Below are 19,713 nucleotides of genomic sequence, written 5' to 3' on the forward strand. Positions count from 1 at the left end.
CTAGAGACTTTCTCTTCGCTGCTCGAGAAAATTTCGCGTCGCGGATTGGAACGTATTTATGGTAATCCAGTCGATGCGTTTTATCGACAATAGCAGGACGATACCGCGAGTATTAAAAGCCTCCTCTCTGTCAACCCTTTCTTCGAGCCCTCGGTCTCGGGGGATGCACCCTATCATCGGTACACTCTCTGTCCTTCCCGGGGGAGACAATGATGCCCCGTTCCTCTGCTCCCCCTCGCTTACTTCATCCACCGCCACGCCGCTACCCGCTCTTGGATCTCAATCGCTCGCAAAAAATCTCATTTATCCATTGTGCTCCGCGTTACCCGCCGCGCGAGAACAGAAAGTAGCGGAGAGAAGAATCGAACGAGAGGACGGCCAACTGCGGGGTAGGAGGGGACGGACGGACGTCTACCTGTCCCTCTGGCTGCATCCGTGTCCGTAGAGCTATTCTTTCTCGGCTCGTGGCGGCTTTGGGAGTTCCGTCGATGTTGTAAGACGTGTTTATTAAGGTATCGCCTTTCGTCTTTTATTTCCATCGGATCGGTGACCCAGGCTCGTAGGTCGGGACCAGCATTAGGGGATCCTGCAAGGAAAGGTGATTCGCGTGCGCCTAACTTCTCGAGAGGGAGTCAGAAAAAAAAAAGGTTTCCCGCGGAGGAAACCTTCCTCTCGCGTTGAAGGAAGATGTCCTCAACTATGCTCAGCTTCACTTCGCGTGACTTCGGTGGATGATTCTTGGTTGGTTAAATTTCTCTCGCGAAATCATAAATGATTTCGACGCATTTCACGAATTTCTACTTGAAATTTTTCGCAATTGTTCGTCAAGAGTTGTATTATAAGATTTGATCTATTAAAAAAATTGATTTCCTGGCTAGAAAAATAGCAATTCCACAGGGTGTAGCATAAAAAGAAATGTTGTAATTGCTGCACATGTAATAATCTGAGCGATCCAGGGTCGCGAGGCCCAGTCCGATCGGGGCCAGTCGCCACCCCTGTCCCAAGGGCTGTGCATCGGGACTATTGGTCGCTGGGCGCGCGACATCGCGTAAGTAATACGTATTGTCGATGTCACGGTACGCGGGGTTTACGCGTGTGCGGTTTCGCGTATCGAGCGCAGACGGTGGCTAGACGAGAAAGCAGGGATACCTCGCGCGTCAGCCAGACAAAAAGAAACAGAGCTACGGGTGCGCGGGGACAGGGCACGCGGACGGGGGCTCGAGAGCGTGGTAAGGGGTTCGACAGCAGCGGTTGTAGGTCCGCGGGGGCGAGGTGGGTGCAGCAGGTGGGGGAGTTTTGGCACGGGGTGCAAGTTTCGAAATCACTCGCTCGTAGCGCGCCGTCTCTCTTCGCGCGGTCGGACCGAGAGAGCCGCAGGGATGCGAATGAACAGATTAAGGGATGATCCTTTGCCGCGGGAGGGCGCCCTGTCGGCGCCGCTAACAGGATTGACGATTAACGTGTGGGTGGTTAGTATGCAACCGTTTTCATCGTTCCCATTCACCGGGGAGAAAATCCGCGCGGGGTGGGAAACCGCCGATGGTACGTGAATATTTAACGACGCTCGTCTCGCGTTTCTTGGAACGGGCACGGAAAAGCGCCTAGCATCTTTCGTTTCGAGTTTGCTTTATCGAGAAAGAATAGATTCTTTTGGGATTCGGAGAAATGGAAGGTTGATCTTTAACCCTTTGCGCTCGAGGTCTTTCTTTCTAGTATCTACTAGCAACTCGAGATGCATTCTATCGCCACGAATGCTAAGCTTAATCAAGCCACCTTTACCTTGTCGACAATCATTTTATCGACACTTCGAGTTACAAAGAAATTGTAAACGAACAGCATCGTTGACCTCTTGAGTGCGAATGTTTAATTTAACGGATAACGTATTTGGCTGGTGAACGATTGCTCTTCGATAGCACAGAGTGAGGATTTTGGACGCTGTGGATAGGTGTGTCAGTGAGAATGGAGACGCGTGAGAGTGTATGAGGTAATGAGGAAGTAAATATACAAAAAGTGAATAATACCGTGTAGTCTAGAATAACGTCAGGAAATTAAAGTTGAGAAAACACTCGTTGTTAGGTCGGTGTTAGGTCTGGGTTAGATGTTCGTTCCTAGACGTTGTCACGGTTACGGGCGATTTTGGCTAGCCCCTCGGGGTCCTGCAGTTGATTAATGCTTATGTAATTCATTGGGTAAGACGTTAAAGGTATAATCTCGGTGGTCCGACTGGCCCCCGGTGGATCCGTTACCGTAGACAGGTATACGAAGCAGGCCGAGCTAACGGGCGGTTTTTGTTTCTCACGCGGAGCAAAGGGTACGCTACCCATTGTTTGCACCTAGCGCGGAGTAATTACCTTTCAGGATCTTGTCTCGGTCGACCTCGACGTGGCCGTCGTCACCGTCCACGTATGCTTTGGTCGAACGACTCGAGGGGATCCTTTATTTTTCATTTTTTTTCACTTATTCACGACCGTCTCCTCGGGCTTCGTTTGCGACGTCAACGGCTCCTTTCGCGGAAAATCGAAGATCAACTGGTCAAACGAAGCTATTTCTTCAAGCAAACCACTCCCAACGATCTACAGAAATGAAACCTTCTTACTTACTCTTCTTTCTAGAAAACTAAACAAACTCTGGCAACATGTTGTAGAACAAGACGTACGTAATTCAACAAATATGTATCAAAATTTAAACGTGCCTTTGAGTTTTTCTTAAAAACAGTCACGAACTTTCTGGACAACCTAATAATTTAAGTTCTTTATCTCACAAAATATTATATTATAATATAAAAATAGAATATCAAACCCATGGTTTGCTCGAAGTGTCCCCAAGCTTTGAATGGAAACTTGAATGATATTAAAAGTGAAATTCGCTCCCTTCTCTCTATGAAAATACATGTTTTCCAAAGAGATACACGGAGAAAAGGAGGCGGAAGGTAAGGAGAACCGCGAGCCTGTGCGAAGCGAGGCCATGGAACGCGGATACAGAGGTAGCACGGGACACGGTAGCGGATTTTCGGCGTGAAAGGTCATCGTATTGCCGGCTCTTCCTTTGAGAGTGGCGCACGTTAATCAGTCGACTCGGAGCGGAACCTCGGAGGATTAATTAAGCCGTAATTACTGGACAGCCTCTCTAGTCGCTAATGGGCAACCTGATATCCGTGAAAAGCTGCGTAACGCCGCGTGAATAGGCCCCCGAACTGCTGACCGTCAGCCTCTCCGATGATTATCGAGTCTGACTGGATGCCCTGTGCACATATATTCTGCTATCCGCTGGCTCCCGATTCGACGCGTCTACACGCATCTATCTCTCCACCATGGACCAACCACTCGCGTTTGATGTCTATTCGATAGGTTTCCTCGATATGTTTCCTCCCGAGACTGGAGTAAGATCTATTTCGAGCGAGAAAGCGAAATGCCGGAGATTAGCTAGTTCGCGAGCTCGATTATCGCGATACAAATAAATCTTTGCCATTCACGTGACTATCCTGGCAACTTTCGACAGGAAGGATCTTGCGAAGGAGCTCGACATACAGTAGAACTCCGTTTATTCGAATCGGTAGAATACCAGATTCAGATAAATGGATAGTTCATACAACTTCACGAATTTTCATAAGGTACACGTTGCGTTGGATAATTGAACCGTTCGCTGAACAAATCGATTAACTTCACTTTTTGAAAAATCTGAAATTTGAGTATCGAATCAGTTGGTGCGGTCGTAACTCGTTATATTTCGTCGCGTTTCTCAACTTTTTGCTTTATGGAGTTAATCGGTTTACGCAATGAACGGCTCGATTAAAACTCACCAAGAATAAAGAGTCAAAGGACAACACCGATCGACGACATCCGAGGATCTTGAGTTCGAATCTTCGTGGCTTATTTTTCTGGTACTGTAGCTTATACTGCTACAGTACAGTATCGCCAGTTCGAATAAATGTAATTCTACTGTCACTCGTGTTGGAAGCAGCTTAGATTGCGCAGGAATCTCGCGACGTTGACTCTTGACACAGCCGATTCCCCAATTTGCACGGTGGTACAGACATACGGGAACCCTCTTTCGGCTTAACTCGTTCGATCGTTCGGACTAGCGTGGTAGGGTGCCAGCGGCCGGTTTCTCTCGATGGCGTCCCCTTTTGTCGACGTCGACTCGCGTGCTCGAGAAAACGTACAGGTGAACAGGTAGATGACAAACAACTGTATCCGCTTACCGTTTTCCGTGCGAGGGGCTTCCCCCGATCCAGCCGTGCCCGGTTAAAAGATTCATGGACCAGAAAAACAGTCGTTCTCCCTCTAGCTCGGGGAACGACGGCGAAAGAAGGGTGCCGCGGCCCCGTTATCGTCGCTGCTGCTAATTACGACGCCGAGTGGCTTTTAACGCCGCCAACTATCCACCGAACTCCTCTTTGCTGGATGCAGCGTCTTCGAGACGAAGGCTGCGGGTTCATTTCGACTTCGTTTCGCGTTGCTTCCACTTTCGCGTTTGCAACTTTTCCTTGAACCGGATTTTTACTTCTTTTGGTTTTCATTAATTAAAAAAAAAATATATAATAGACACAGGCTCCGCTACGGTCTTAAAATTAAGGTAATTAAATTTACTGCAACCTCGTATGTCATGCGTTTAGTGTAGGATGAGTATTTATGTCAATATATCGGTCGAAAGTAGGCCAAGAGTTGAAACTTCCACTTTTTGGGAAAATTTGTCAATTTTCACCGAATTGTATCTGTGGAACTAAGGGCATTATAGAGCTCCGACACATCTCGAATTATAGGAATTGTTAAGGCTGGTTCATGTTTCTGAGTGTTACAAATTTAGATTTATACTATCTCGGTGGTCACTAACAACATATAAGAAAAGCAAGTTTACAATATCTTTTGCAATGTTTGGTGTCTAAAATGACCGGCCTGTGAGACATCGCGTTACAAAAGATATCGACAAATTATTTAAATAGAAACTGTAGCAAAGCATTGGGGGACACGTAGGCTAGGATGACGCAGGGTTCGTAGGGCACGGATGACATAATGTTTACGGGAACGGGTGACGCAGGGTTCGCAGGTGAGAAGTCACGCGTAAACTGGGGCAGGTATATTACAACGCCAACGTCGCATTTGTTTCATCGCGTGCATTGTACTCTGTATTGTCCATTGTGATGAAAAGAAGCATTTGATGCTATCGTTGGTATCACAACAGTTTCGTTATGTAAATTAGACAAAGACACCATAGTAATCGCATCAGACTAATCACTAATTACGATTCTTCAAAGGTAAAGAATTTCATTTTCTGTTTCATATCAAACCTAACTTTGAAAGCACCTGAAAGATACGATGAAATGTTCAAGAATTACCTAACCCAGCGTTGCTCTGTTCCTTCTTTGGAAAACCAAGAAAGTTGCACAACTCAGATGACAGAAGAAATAGAAAAAGGAGGTACAAAATATCATACGTAATTTATTCGACAGGAAAAGATGATAGAGATTGGCGAATCGCAATGGGCGACACGTTTCCCCGACTATTTCGAGATTCATCGTAAACGGATCGGTGTACGCACGATATCGCGTAGTGCTCTCGAATTTCAAGTTCGAACGACTTTCTAAAGCGCGTAACCAGGGAATGGGTTTTTAATCAGGGTATTCCGGACAATGGGTCCCCCCAGGGGACTCCCGCCACCCTCGTAGTACCTTTCTTTGCGGTCCCTGCGCGTAGGTGCTTTCGATCACCCTTCCTCCGCCATACGTTTTCATCCTTGAGTACATCGTATGCCGTTAGTACCGGGTATTTCCTTTCCACGCAATTAATTCGTCGCACAGTTGTCCTATAAGCCTTCCTACGTTCTTCTCTGTTACGAATGGCTGACACGAACGGCTATGTCGAATTACGATTTCACGCCAGAATCGGATGCGTTGCACATTTCTTCGTACTTCTGTCGAGTATTTATCTAAGGAGAAAGTAGTAGGTTGGTGCATAATTATCTGACATGTATTAAAGACAATATTTGTCTGAAACCTGATCATGAAAATATTACACACTCGGAACGTGTTAGAATAATTATTCCGAAGTAGTCATTCTCCAAACTTCCATCGCCGAATTTGAAGCGAAAACCCAAATGAATATTCGCGATTGTTGACGAACAACCCCGTGAAATTTAATTAAAGAAAAAATATAACAGAATCCAATAACTACAATAGTACCATCAACCCAATAGCTACAAAAATATCGAATGTTTCATAAATGCACGGCATGCATCTCGTGAAAAGAATACTAGTTTGGTGCTCGAAAGCGATTGCGAATCACAGGTACGACTGCCGTTGCGAGAGACAAATTCATGGCTGCGACGGCGGTGGTAGAGGAGTTTAAACGTCAGCAATCGGTATCGGCCATACGTCACGCGGGCAACATTGACGCGTGTACACGCGAGATCGAGGGGAAACGCTCCTCGTTTCCTTTTGTCTTGCTCGGTGCCACCGCGCGGTTTCCTGTCGTATCCATGATTTTTAAAAGAACCGCCGCGATCGTTACCATCGTTTCGTTCCGGAAAAAAGCAAACAGCCAACACGTCAACCTGTCGTGTCGTCGTGATCGTGGTCGCAGATAACGAAGAAATTTACTGGCTGCCATGCGAAGCAAAATTTCGCTGGTGGATAGCGGAACAAGTCTTGCGATACTTGTAGAAAAATTAATTTATTCGCGGATTTTGTGGAAATTAATCGGTACTTTTATCGGTCTCTGGTTCGATATGCAACACGAGACCTAGTCTAAGTAACGAGCAAATTTTTGTTAGTAGTTACGTAGAATAAATTATGTGTACTTTATTTAAAATATATCAACTGATAATATTCGATATATATTTCGATACATATAATACATCGTAGAATATATTGAATATATTAAAAAACAAAATTCTAAAGTCTCCGGAGTGCAAAGAGTTAAAGCTAAGTGTATACATTGTAAAACTAACAATGACGCACTTTAAATAAAACTAAGCCAACCTAAACCAAAGAGAAAACGCAATTTTACCCATCGAACAGCGATCGTTCGAGGTTTCGCGCTGAAATCGTGCCTGAACATCTCGTATGAACCAAGAGAGGATAATCGAGCTGACCAAGAGCTGAAGGCTGCATCTGCGGCTGACGCCCCCGTCGATCGATCGGCGAAAGCGGGATTTCCGTGAAATTTTGCGACTCGTTGAGCTCGTCGGGTCAGAGAATCGAGAAAGCTGTCAATAAAGCTGTTTACACACGAGAAAATTTCACGGGAGATTAATGAAACGACGGGGAAAGCACGCCGCGGCTCTAAACGGTCAGTCGATGTTTGACGCGAGACCATTAGCGTCCCACCTGCGCTGGGTTTCTTGCCACGCATCGCTTTTCCTCCATTCTTTCTTCCGATGGAATTACGAAACTCTACCCTGGCCTGGGATCGCTAACGATCCTATGGGCATTGTTCGTCCGGCTCGTTCGACGGTTATGAATAGAATAGAGGCGACGTCTCCGCTTTCGAACGCGAGCCTCTGTAAATCGTTGCTCGACCAGTTTGAGAAATCGTTCGCGCAACGTTCCCGCGAACCCACCGCTCCCAAGCCTTCGACTAGGTTCGTCCTAGCTTGGCACACAACGTGTTTTGTGTCGCGCGCGTTGTTTGGCCAAACTGCAATTCCAAATATATTCTTCCCTAAACCGATTCCCAACGTCGTTAAATCGTTTACAATAGCCAAGAACGAAACCAATTCGAAGTTTGCGAACGCTGTTCGATGTAAACACGAAGGATCACTTGCGAAACAGTATGAATGAAGCCTGTTTTAAAAGCCAAAACATCCAGTTGTATCGGAATGTAGATTAGATGCGTGTACGTTCTTTATTTTATAAGGGTACGTAGTTTAAGTACACTTCTATCCACTTTTTCTCATAGTTTATGCCTACTCACTCGCATGCCCCAGTTGCTACTTACTTTTCCGATATGTAATATACTTTTGAATATACAGAAGGTATCTAATAAGAATGTGCCTACGCCATGTTGAAAAATCACCCCATAAGAACATGCACCTCTACAACTCGTTCCTCCTTCTTTCCCGAAGGGTACCTACTTCTCAAAATAGAAGAACCTTCTACAAACTTCCAGTATTTATCGAACTAAAAACACCGGTTTTCCATCGGGTCCGATAGCCAGCGAAGGATAACGAGACAAGACAAGACGCTCCACGGTCGAAGGGGGACGCGAGTGTCGCAAAGGAGGCCGACACAAAGCGAACGACCATAAATAATTAAAGGACAGTTGGCGATTTGAATTTTCGCGTGAGACCGGCTACCAGGGAAGGTTGACCCTCGGAAAACCATTAATTTATCGTAAACTCGGACGTCCAGGAGACGCTGGTGCGAGGGGCCCGCTCCTGGGGAAGTCCCTCTCGTAATCTTGACCCCGGATAATCGTGGGGACAGGTGATCCCGAACCGACCGACTGACCAGCCCGTCCATCGGAATTGCGCGGACCGAAACCTCGATTTTTCCCCTATGCAAATCCACTGGCTCCCTTTCCGTAGGGTTTGCTTCCCTTGGAGGTACACGTTTGATATATCGCTCTCGATCTTCGAGAGCTTCGACCGATTTCGCGCGTTAGTTCTCCAAGGTTTCTGCAAGATACCTTTGACGATCTGAAAACGTTCGATAGGGAAACGTAACCATTGGAAAGGACTCGTGCTACCCCTAGCAAGGAAAACAAGAGAAGATTTCGGAGGTGTCAGAGTTTAACCCTTCGGCCTACAATTGTAACGAAATATGAGGTGAACTATTACTTTTCACGAATTTATATTACTAAACTATTAATTGAAGATGAAAATAATTAGATTTATATCGATTTATTTTGAAAAGTGAACAATTAAGCGGAAGATGCTTTCGAGCAAAGCGTTTCTTTCATCTGTCGTTCAACTTTTCGCCGATTTCCTCTTATCGCGGTGATGTTCGACGCACGTACCAGCAAAGATCGGAGAAAGAGGACGGGGAGTTCGTAAGTAGTCTCTGTTCGTACCCTCGGCACCCTCTTCGCGGGGGTAGTTTCTTTGGTCGACGATAAAGCGGAGAGGCAATAAAGGAGGAAGCGTTATTAGGGCTACCGTCCTTCGTTCGAAGAAGCTCAGCCGACCCGACTCGACGACCACCGCGACAAGGGGTTGAACCGTTGAACCTCTGGAGACAAATCTCCTACCGGGACGATTCCATTCTTTCTCCCGTTTCCTCTCCTTTTCTATTCGTTCTGCCTCTCGCCCCCGATCCCGTCGCCGACCCTATCGCCTCGTCCCTTTCCATCCCTCGGTGTTGCTCGGGCGATCGCGACGGTTCATAAATAAATTAATTAAGCAGCAGTCGAGTAACAGATAATGTTAAAATAATACCTCGCCGGGACAATGAAGATCGCCTTCGGGTAACTCTTTGAACGGGAACGGGTGTACGTATATACCTTGTAGCGGTTCTTAAACTCGCTCCTGCCGGAGTTAATTTCGCGGCATTAACAGTCGAAAGAGTGCGAACAAAAGGGCTCCGAGGGTAGAGAAGACAGATAAGGGAAGGAAGGAGGCTACGCAGGAAATATGAACACACTCATAATGTAGCCGCCTCCGCCACCGCGACCGCGGCTCCGAGCGAACAGTGATTCTCCCCCGCGTCGCGACGCTCTAACCCTCGGATTCCATGCCGTTTCCGGTACCGCGTTTTTTAATCTGATTTTCAAACGGATTCTCTACGACTCGATCTCGGAGTTAACATCGGATTCGTGGTGATCTCGTCTCACTCATTGATACTTTTTATGACGGAATAGATATTATTTATACGTGAGACGTAATTTGAGCCTTTCGTTGCACAAAACGATCACCTTCATGAAACAAAAAGTTGAGAGATGCGATGAAATAATGTACAATTAATAATAATTAAATTCGATGTAATAATGTTTGTCGTTTAATGGTGTTGAACTTGATTATTGATTATTTCAAGTGCTTTGACACTTAAATTTAACATTTTTTTTTAAAAAGGGGAGATAATCGATTTATACACTGAACGGCTCATTTATAGGTATTCGTTTGTTCTACTTGATTTTTATCCACTTCTGCATCGTTGAGAATGTTTGAAAAATTCTTCCGTTGCAATGTTCCACTTATTCGCCCTTTTTTTTAACCAAATAAATACTCTTTATGCATGGGACGTAATTTGTAGGTATCCGACCGTTCTGTTCGATTTTGATTAATTTTTACGTTGTCGGTATATGAAAATGTTTGAAGAATTCTTTTCCGGGAATGCTCGCGATGAGAACCACGCGAAAGAGAAAAACGCGTCGCTACTCCCGATACAGGGGGGCGCGGCAGCGTCGGTTCGATAACAACTTAAAACCAGTCAAAGATGTAGGACAATTTCGAGACAGATATTTCCGGATCGTTGCACGACGTCGTTATATTTCCCTTTACGGCCAACTGTAATTTAAAGTACATTTAAAGGTTTTACATTCATCGTCCCGCGAACGTTATCGGAATCTATTCTCGCGTCTCCGTTGCTCTTCGGCTTTCGCCGGTCTGATCATTTGCTGGCATTTCTTACACATCTCTGCGCCAATCGATCGGACGGTACGCTCGATTAACTACAATTCGTCTTAAAACCGGCGTTTCTAAGTAAACAGCCGATAGCGAAGGAAAAACGTCCGAGGAAGATGTAATATTTAGGAGGAAAATGATGTCAGGAAATTGCATGCGCTCAGGCAAAACCAAGAGTCAAAGTATGAAAGTTCGAAAACCGACATTATGTTCGTACGAATAGATACAAAAGTCGGCATTCCTGCAGTCGAGCAAAGATCGCCGTGACCAACGACGCCCTAGAAGTTGAACGAACGCGCCGATTTCGATAAATCATCTCGAGAGCGGTGTTAACGTTGGCTGGCACTTTAAAAGCATCGCGCGTGTCAGGTTGAAACGCGAAGAAGCGCGTCGCGCGCGCTCGTTTTAAGGGCGGCATGGAGAAGGGAGGGGGAGAGAGCCGACAGGGGGCAAGAGAAGAAAGAACGGGGCTGCAGGCCGGTGGTTTTAGCGGCGAAGAGGATCAGGGACGGGGAGGGAGCGGGAGAAGAGAAACGAGGGGGCTCGGTACGTTTTCGACGTACAAAAAGTAATTATGGGATGGTTTCCGGTAATCATATCTAGAGCGCATTGAACGAGCGCATTGTTCGGCCACCCCTTCACCGATATGCACTTGTACGCGGCGCCAACCCCCGTGCACCCTTCCTTCCATTCCCAGTCCTACGGCTCTTCGGTCCCACTTCTACCCCCGTCCTGCGACCACGCTACTAGGTTTACCACCCTCGACTCCACCTCGCGTTATGTACGCCACAGATTCGCCCGACCATCCTGTAGACCCGACACGACCATTAGACGTCCTCGTTCTCGCTGTGCCGCGTTCCCTCCTCCATCAACTTGCTCTGGGACCTCTCTGTTACGAGCAGCGATCTGCTCCTTGGTGGCCCTGCCGTCACCAAGAGGATCTTCCCTTCCACGATCTCCTCGGTTTTTGTCGGAACGCGGCACGTGGCCCACGTCTTTCACTACACCGTGTTGCCTCGCGTAATGTCGGTGTTTGAGATACTCTTCAAGTACAACGAACACTGACTACCACGTACACTGCCGCTCAAAAGTATGCGAACACTTCCTTAACCAGTCAATTTTAGTGCTGCGTCCGAGAGTTTGAGTTCTGCACTCAAATTTCAAGATATTTTGAATATCTTGGGGCCAGGCCGGAATAAAACGAAGGAATAAAGAATATGAATAATTTGAGATGAACTTGTGCGTCCTCGTATGCACTGGTTGAAGCAGCTTGTCATTTCACGTAACGAATTTATTTATGCTCGATGATAAAATGTTTTATATGTAAAGGCGAGAGTCGAGATGCAGCTAGCCTAGCGCTAAAGCCTGAGAGTGATTTATAACGGGGTTCTTTATTAGTTCCTTTCCAGTTATTTTGTTACTAACTGTTTAATACGCATGTCATGTATGTTTATGTTAAGCGATTAAATAAATTGAACTTTTCGTCTCTTCTAGGCGCTCGACTAGCTAAGTAACCGTCTCACCGTAATATTTGTTATTGAATCAAGTCGTTCCATCAAGTATCAACTGATACGAAAGATAATCTTCTGCTGGCCAATGCAGGTCACGTTTATTAACATGTTTTTCAGACGACATTTGTTAGCGCTTCCTGCGATGAATTGAATTTTTTTTAGGCTTTTTATCCTTTGAACGTAATCTACGTGCACACAATGAATGACTTATCTATCTATCTATCTATATGACACGATGCGTGTTCGTTACTTTGCCATTCATGAGTCATTACACATACATCTGAGTTCTGCATTCGTAACTTGTATCACCTGCCAACTCTTTCCCGTACTCTGTATCGCGATGACTTCGTCTGCTACCAAAGAATGTATACCAACCGTAATACATAAATAGATACGCTTTAGACCGAAAAAAAATGCCAATTTCTCGATTAAAATACGTAGTCGCTCACCGGACCGTAAACTTCACGCTTACGAAGACATCGTCGCCGATTCGTTTCACGAAAAGTCGTCGCGCTCGCGACGGTCGCAGAGGTTAAAAATAAATTGGAAGCGCAAACGCAAGATCGACAAGATCGCGGCTACTCGGTCGTACGCCGAACAAAGCCTCGCGTGGCATCCGAGCGCAGGTGAAGGCAGCCTAAATTTGACCCTCGACGTCCACGATGACTTTTACCGGTTGGATCGGTCAAAGGGCGCGCTATAGTGGCCGGTTCGCTATGAGAACGCAAAGATTTCGTTCCACTGCCGTTACTTGCTACGCCCGAAGTGTTAATAGAAAAAAATTCGAAAGATAAATACTTAACTCTCACTCGTTGAACATTAATTTGAATTTGACTTAAATATACAAGAATCACTGGAATAAAATCAGTGGAATAGAAACAAATTCAAGACTCTGGTCGCAAAGACAAGAAAAGATAAATACTTAACTCTTACTCGTTGAGTATTAAGTTGAATTTGAATTACATGTACGAGAATCACTGGAATATGTAACTTTGCGATCCAATTTTCTATCGTTGATATAACGTTACTAGTTTTCGATATTATAAGTAACTCTTCGTTTCGTTTTTCCTGTCACGAAGCACAAGTTTCCCCAAATTAAAGAAACGAATAAATAAACGCCCCTCGGGAACTATGTTTAATCATAGCTACAGTACTATAACAATGCATTATTTATGAAGAACTTTTAGTGTAATAAGTATTATATATGATTACACGCTTTAATTAATAACTGAATGGAATAAATAATTACATAGATGGGGAATACTGGAATCGATAGCTATCGTAGTCAGCGTTGTTATTGCATCGAGTTCGCAGCGCCGGATTCAGCGGATAGCATAAATTGAACTTGTCTCCGAACGAACCGCTCAAAGGGGAGAGAATGTGTGAGATAGCGAAGGAAAGAGCAGAGGGCAAAAGCGAAAGAGCACTGGAGCACGGAAGCGCAAAGGTGCGGAAGTGCAGAGGTGCAGGCCTGCGACCTGACTGACCCTGCGTCGACGGCCCCGTCGTCTTCGAGGCTGTCGGCTCACCCTACTCCGCGGCCGCAGCCACCCTTACCCTCACCCTTAGCCTCGGGGGTGGATGAAGCCGGCCCGGCCCATTTTTCGCGCCCCACTTGACTCCTCGTCCCCATTGGTTGCCTCGCCCTCGCCCCGTGACCTCTCTTCCCTCGTCGTTTCCCGGCTACCTTCCACCTAGGATGTGACTACGTCCGAGTATCCAAGGAAACCGAAGAAAATCCGTGAAAGACGAGCAACGGCTCGGTTATCGTCTCGAGACCAAACCACGAACCAGTCTTCGTTTTTTCGACACTTACGACTCACTCGGACTATCGACTTTCCTTCCAACAAGAGTTTTCTCGAGAACCACCCCTTTATCGAAGAGGTATGGGGCGGTACCGGTGGTCCACCGGTAGCCAGATGATTATCAATCTTGAGATCAAAGTGAAATTGGCTCAGTTTTGTATAAAAATCGAAGATTTGGCCATCTCACCCTTACGACGCTTAACCACCGTTTTGGAGCAGCCTGATTGACAAATGATCAAGTCTGACGATGTTTTGTAACACTTCCACGGTACTGAAAGTCAACAAAACAATTTTTGAAATTCGGTATTATACCCGGGGTAGGTTCTCCGAACGTCGAGCAAATTTTAGGAGCAAAATTTTGGGGGAAACTATGTTCGAAACTCGATATGATCAAGTTGGAGTACGGTTTACGATCTTCTAAGAAAGTAGACGCAATCGTTTTATTTTAACATGCTCCGTTTCTCATCCATGTATCCATTTGTAATTTCGACGAGAATCAACCCCCTTTGATGCAACGTAACTATAAAAATACATTTCCAGCACATCGCGTTGAATTATCTTCGAAATTCTTTCCGTCGACGTCAACGATCCCAAGGTGCATCATCGATCGCTACGTCGACGAGCATTTGTACCAACCTATTTCGTTGATCGTCGTCGCGATACACCGTGCGCGCGAAAAAAAAAAAAGGGATCGCGTCCCTTTAAAAAGCTTTTACGAGATGGAAAAGCGTTGACAAAGAGCGGAGTAATTCGGCCCGTCTGCGAAACTGGTTCGATTTCGACGGGTGTATCAAAAAATCGGTACGCCTGGTAACCCTGGACGAGAAAAAGAGTAGGAAACGAGAGGCAGAGGATCGCGCGTTTGACCGCTAGAGTTCGAGGGAAGGGGTGGTGGCGAACGAAGGAGGAAGGGAGCGAGCGAGAGAGTGAGCGAAGCAGCGAAAGGGAAGAAGTAGAAGGCTGGGAAGGGAAGGAGAGAACGTGCATACAGCTCTTCAGCGGAAAAGTGGTCACGGAAGGACGCTCGACTCGGTCTGAACGGACAGGAGAGGGGTCGGAGGGCGCGAGGGTAGGGCAGGTCTGCAGCCAATGAGAGGCGCATCGGGGCGCGCCCGGGACTCGACCCCACCTTCGGTAGTCATGGCAACTCGCGAAACCCGCGAGAAACCCGCGAGAGAGTTCGCGGTGGTAGGGAGCAGGTCGGTGTCAGGGGTCGTCTTAGTCGGCAGTCGGTCTCTGGTCGGCCCCAAGAATAGTCGTATCGACGAGGCGGTAGTCGAGTATCACCTCACTTCTCCTACTCCTGCTTGTGCCGGCACGAGCACGCTCGGGAACATAGAGGCACACGCGCAGCTTATCGACTGGACCGCGCGCACTCCGTCTCTCTCTCTCTCACACACTCCTCCTACGCTGGTGGATCTCGCTCTCTTCGGCGAGCTTCCTCTCTCCCATCGAACCCGCTCGACGTCTCTCGCTCTCTCTCTGGCGCCTCTCTTCCCTTTCTCCGACGCTTCTTTCCTCCCCCGTCCGCCTACCCACTCGACCACCCTCCAGTGCGCGAACCGCGCACACCCTCACCACCCTGTGTCTCGGTGGCCCGCGCCACCGCGCATCCGCCCAGCGTCGATATATCACGATACCGCGGATACAACGTCGCGAGGATACGCCGATCTAGCGCGCGCGATCTCGATCCCGATCTGGATCTCGATCTCTCGCGGCGAGTGCTCGACCGGGTCGAGCGTACACGGTGGTGACACGAGAAAGACGCGTTCCCCAGTTTCTCGGCGGGATATCGGGCTCGCGAGTGTGAAGTGCGGATTATACAGCGCGTTTGCCGCGTGTTTTTCGGATCGGTCGGTCCGTCGACCGGCCACAGTGATCGCGAGTGACTCGTCGTTCGATTAAAGGACGCACGATCTCGCAGTGGACGGCTCGAATTAGGAAATTGGCCGAATCCTTAGCGGAGGGACCGTGTCGCCCTCGGGAGAGGAGGCTGCTTCGGTGGTGGGTGAATCACGATGCGGCTCGGGACGACGGGATCTCGAAGTCGCGGGGACTCGAAGCAGTGCGCGAGTGAGTGAGGAATAGTGCTGCGAGGATTTCGTCGGACCGCGAGCGAGTTAGTGCACGCGTAACAGTGCGCGTAAGGAGAGCAGACGAAGGAAAGAACGGAAGGAACGATATCCAAGGCGAGAGGGCGATTCGATCAGCGTAAGATCGCGGGGTGGTTCGAGCCCGAGGAAGAAGCGAGCCAGCGTCCGCGAGACGGCCGCCGCTTCGGGGTGGTCGGTGGTCGCGAACGAGCAGCGGAAACCGGCAGGGTGGTTCGAGGCGGGACAGGAGCCGTTGACGCCCTGGCGACTGCCGGGGTGGTTTACCCGGCCGCGACAGCGACGTTGTTCCCTGGCCGGGTGTCGACTGGACACCACCACCCCGAGTTCACCACCACGTTGGAGGTGGGGTTCCCGGCGCGCGGCTCCACCGCCTCCATGGCGTTGGTAGCCGCGCCGCCCTCGTGGGCCTCGCGGGACCCCGGGGCCAGCCTGGCTGCGACCGGTGCAGCCGCAGCGGCAGCCGCGGCCGCGGCCGCCTCCGGCGCGGGTCCGGGCCCCATACAAATTGCTCCGCCGCCCCCGATGCCCCCCGCGCACCTCACGCCCTCCCAAACGCCCGACGACATCACCTGTCTGGTGCCCGCCGGAGCGGTTCTCACGCCCAGGGACCCCTTACCGCCCAGCACCACACCCGGAAGTCAAGCCAACAGCTCTCAATCCGGCAGCTCGCAGACCGACAAATCACCCAACATCGAATGCGTCGTCTGCGGCGATAAGAGCAGCGGCAAACACTACGGACAATTCACCTGCGAGGGTAAGTGCACGTCACCCTTTCGCCATCGACGGTGCAATCGGGGGATGGGAAATTAAATCGCTACCGCACGGGGCGCGTGTACGGCCCCTTGATGGGAAAACGTGATTCCTTTTAGCTATTAGGAATACCGCTAGGTCATCCCATAAGTTCGCGCCGCAGACTAATCCAATATTTAATAAGAAAACTACAGAAATTTGTATAGTGACGGTATAATGACCATGTCAGAAAAGTGGAAAAATATTGTAAAACGAGAGATTGGTCTACAACCACGAGTAAAACTCGTGATATTTCGTTTGGAATCCCTACCATTTATGTTTACTATGGTCGAGGGGTGAATTTGAGTAGCAGAAGAATAAGTGGCATGAACTCATGGGACGACCTAATAGTTTCATTTGCATTCGAGGTAGTTGGTCCCGAAAAAGAATAAATCTCAGAGATAGACTCCTGCTGCAAAACCAAGGCAAAGTAGGCGATGAAAATGTATACGTTCGGATACGGGCCAAACGCGAGGAGTCAATCTACGTCCTTTTTCGTGACTACGTTAATGGCTCGCTTCGAATCTCCTTTTCGCCTCGCGGTAGTTTGCGATCGTTACGCAGAGGTGCTAATAAACATCATCCTCATGTCTTGGAACGGTCCACCAGGTGTTGCATTCGCATACGAGCCCCTAGGAATGCCCCCTACCACCTGAATCTACAACGTAGCAACCCTCAAATCTCACCTTCTCTCGTATACCAACTTGCCTACGGTCCCATATTAACCCATGCTTTCTCCAAGGGATGATAAATAGTCCTCATAAGTCTCCTCTGTTTCCTGGCGAATCGGTACTGTAATCGATGCACCCAATCGGCAATTCTGTATCTCATCGGCAAAAAAATAGTAGTCTGTTGATTCCTCGTCGAGAGGGCACGCGGCCAGCGCTACGCGGGGGGCTCGCGCGTCAAAGAAAGAGGGAGAAGCGGATCGAGTGGCGCGTCCTGAGTCCGGCGGGCGAAAAAAACAAAGACTCGCCATTAATAACTCGGCGGGGTGTTCCCCGGAACGCTTACGCGTCTGTTACGAGCCTAATAACGATGTAATAGGGCCGAGGAATTGCGGTGGGCGAAACGAGGACAGAGTCTGAAAGGGAGAGCGACCGAGAGTGGAAACGGGGAACAGTGGGAACGGTTTATTTCGTTCTTTGGCGGTATTTCCAAGACACGTTTCAGAATGAGGGAAACGAGCGCGATTTAATTTCGGAGACGCCATTTTTGTGTGCCGTTGTATCGTGTTTCTTCGTCGCGGGGCGATGATTTCGCTCGCGTGCTGCCTTCGAGCGGTCGTCGAGGAGGAAACCGTCGCGGAGCTTACGGTGACTCGAACTCGATGGTCGTCTTTGGATATTCCTCGATACTTCCGGTATAGCCTCTCCGACTCTTCGAAACGCCCTGAGTTTTGATCCAAATCTACACGTTTGTATAATGGTGGCATTGGTAGTTTTATACGTTACTATTACGTGTTTGGACATCATTCTCAGTTCCTCTGGCACTATTGGGGAACTCATCTCTCGAAGGAGGTAATGGCATGACACTTTTCAAGATGTATTTCGCAACTGAAGCTTTGAAAACATGCTCGTCTACGGTAGATTCTCCTATCCGTCGGTTAATTGCCACTCGAAGCATTCCTGAATGGTATTTTCATGGAGTTATTCCGATTGTCCGTCACTGCCTCGCCTAGCGGCCCCTTCGAGGGTTGTCTCGATGGCTGCTCGGCGTACATCGTGAATCAGCTCTTAATTGAACCGACGCGATCGCGGAACAAATTGCGGAAAAACACGGTTGTTTGGAATTTTTACTTATCGGCGACTATCGCGTCGGAAATGCGACGTCGATAGGAGAATCGACGCGCTCGAGCAGCGTAACGAAGAAAAATGTCACGGCGAGTTCGAGCGAGTGGATGGACAGAGGTTAATCGAAATCTATAGGGCTCTCTCTAGGAAATCAAGAGTTATACATCCTCCCACGGGCCTACGCCGACTCGACTCCCTTCGTCTCCCTTCTTCGCGGGCGTTCCTCCCTATTATCCCGAATTACGCCTTATTGATACCGGATTGCCAGCGGTAATTTATATCTCGCGAGTGATTTAGCGCGTCCAAGCTTCTCGATTAACGAAGGCGCATTCGTTTCGTGACGATTTCTTCCTCCGCCGAAAGAAAACGATCGAAAGTAGTTGGTTCGAACATCGTAGATAGATGCTGCACGCCCGACAGAATATAGACAGATAAATAGCACTTGTCGAAGACGAAGAGCAGCGAACTCTAATCTTTGTCACTTTTGCGACGATAGCGAAGAAACTGTGAAGCGCGCGATATCTGAATGCGATGTCCAGAGTGAGTTTCGATGAAAGCTCCGCGAGATAGGGGTGGCTGACATTTCAATTGACAGCTCAATAACATAAAATTATTCTTATAATTATTCGTGGGAAACGTACGAATAGATTCGAACGAAAGGACCAGCATGGACCGACATAAACACGTTTATCTAGTGTTCCAGCGAACGGAATCGATCGGGATAGCAGCAAAACGTCGTATTTCGATCTATTCTAGAGTTTGAGTATGCTAAAACATGAATCGCAATGCGTTCAAACAACAATCCGTGAACTGCAGAATAAATGAAAAAATTCCAAAAGGGTTAATCTGTACGGTTTCGGAATTATCATCTCGAGTTTTCTCGATGCCCGATTCCGGCATCGATCCAAGGCGCGAAGATTGTCCTCTCGAAGTCGTTCGCGATGCATTCGATACCTGAGCAAGTGCGTGACACCTGGTCGCGATGAAATTGGTACACGCTCGCGTGCACGCGTACCCCTGTTGCGACTGAAACCTTGACGCTTCGTTGAGTTTTGGAGCGACGAGCCTAGAAGCTCTGCGCCCCGTCGCTCTTCTTCTTTCGACACCTTGCAAAGTGTTTTTATGCAACTTTAAAAGTTCGTAC

General features: G+C 48.1%; 1 protein-coding gene across 1 annotated transcript in view; it reads left to right on the forward strand.

Moving 5' to 3' along the window:
* Positions 1 to 14,809: 14,809 nt before the first annotated feature.
* LOC128885514 (COUP transcription factor 2) overlaps positions 14,810 to 19,713 on the forward strand; it is a 102,155-nt gene continuing 97,251 nt past the window's right edge. The window contains exon 1 of the mRNA XM_054139596.1: positions 14,810 to 16,741. Within this exon, the coding sequence (XP_053995571.1) occupies positions 16,363 to 16,741 (379 nt within the window). The 5' untranslated portion in view covers positions 14,810 to 16,362. The remainder of the gene's footprint in view (positions 16,742 to 19,713) is intronic.

The sequence above is a fragment of the Hylaeus anthracinus genome, unplaced genomic scaffold, assembly GCF_026225885.1.
Source record: "Hylaeus anthracinus isolate JK02 unplaced genomic scaffold, UHH_iyHylAnth1.0_haploid 11981, whole genome shotgun sequence".
Classification (NCBI taxonomy): Eukaryota; Metazoa; Arthropoda; class Insecta; order Hymenoptera; family Colletidae; genus Hylaeus; species Hylaeus anthracinus.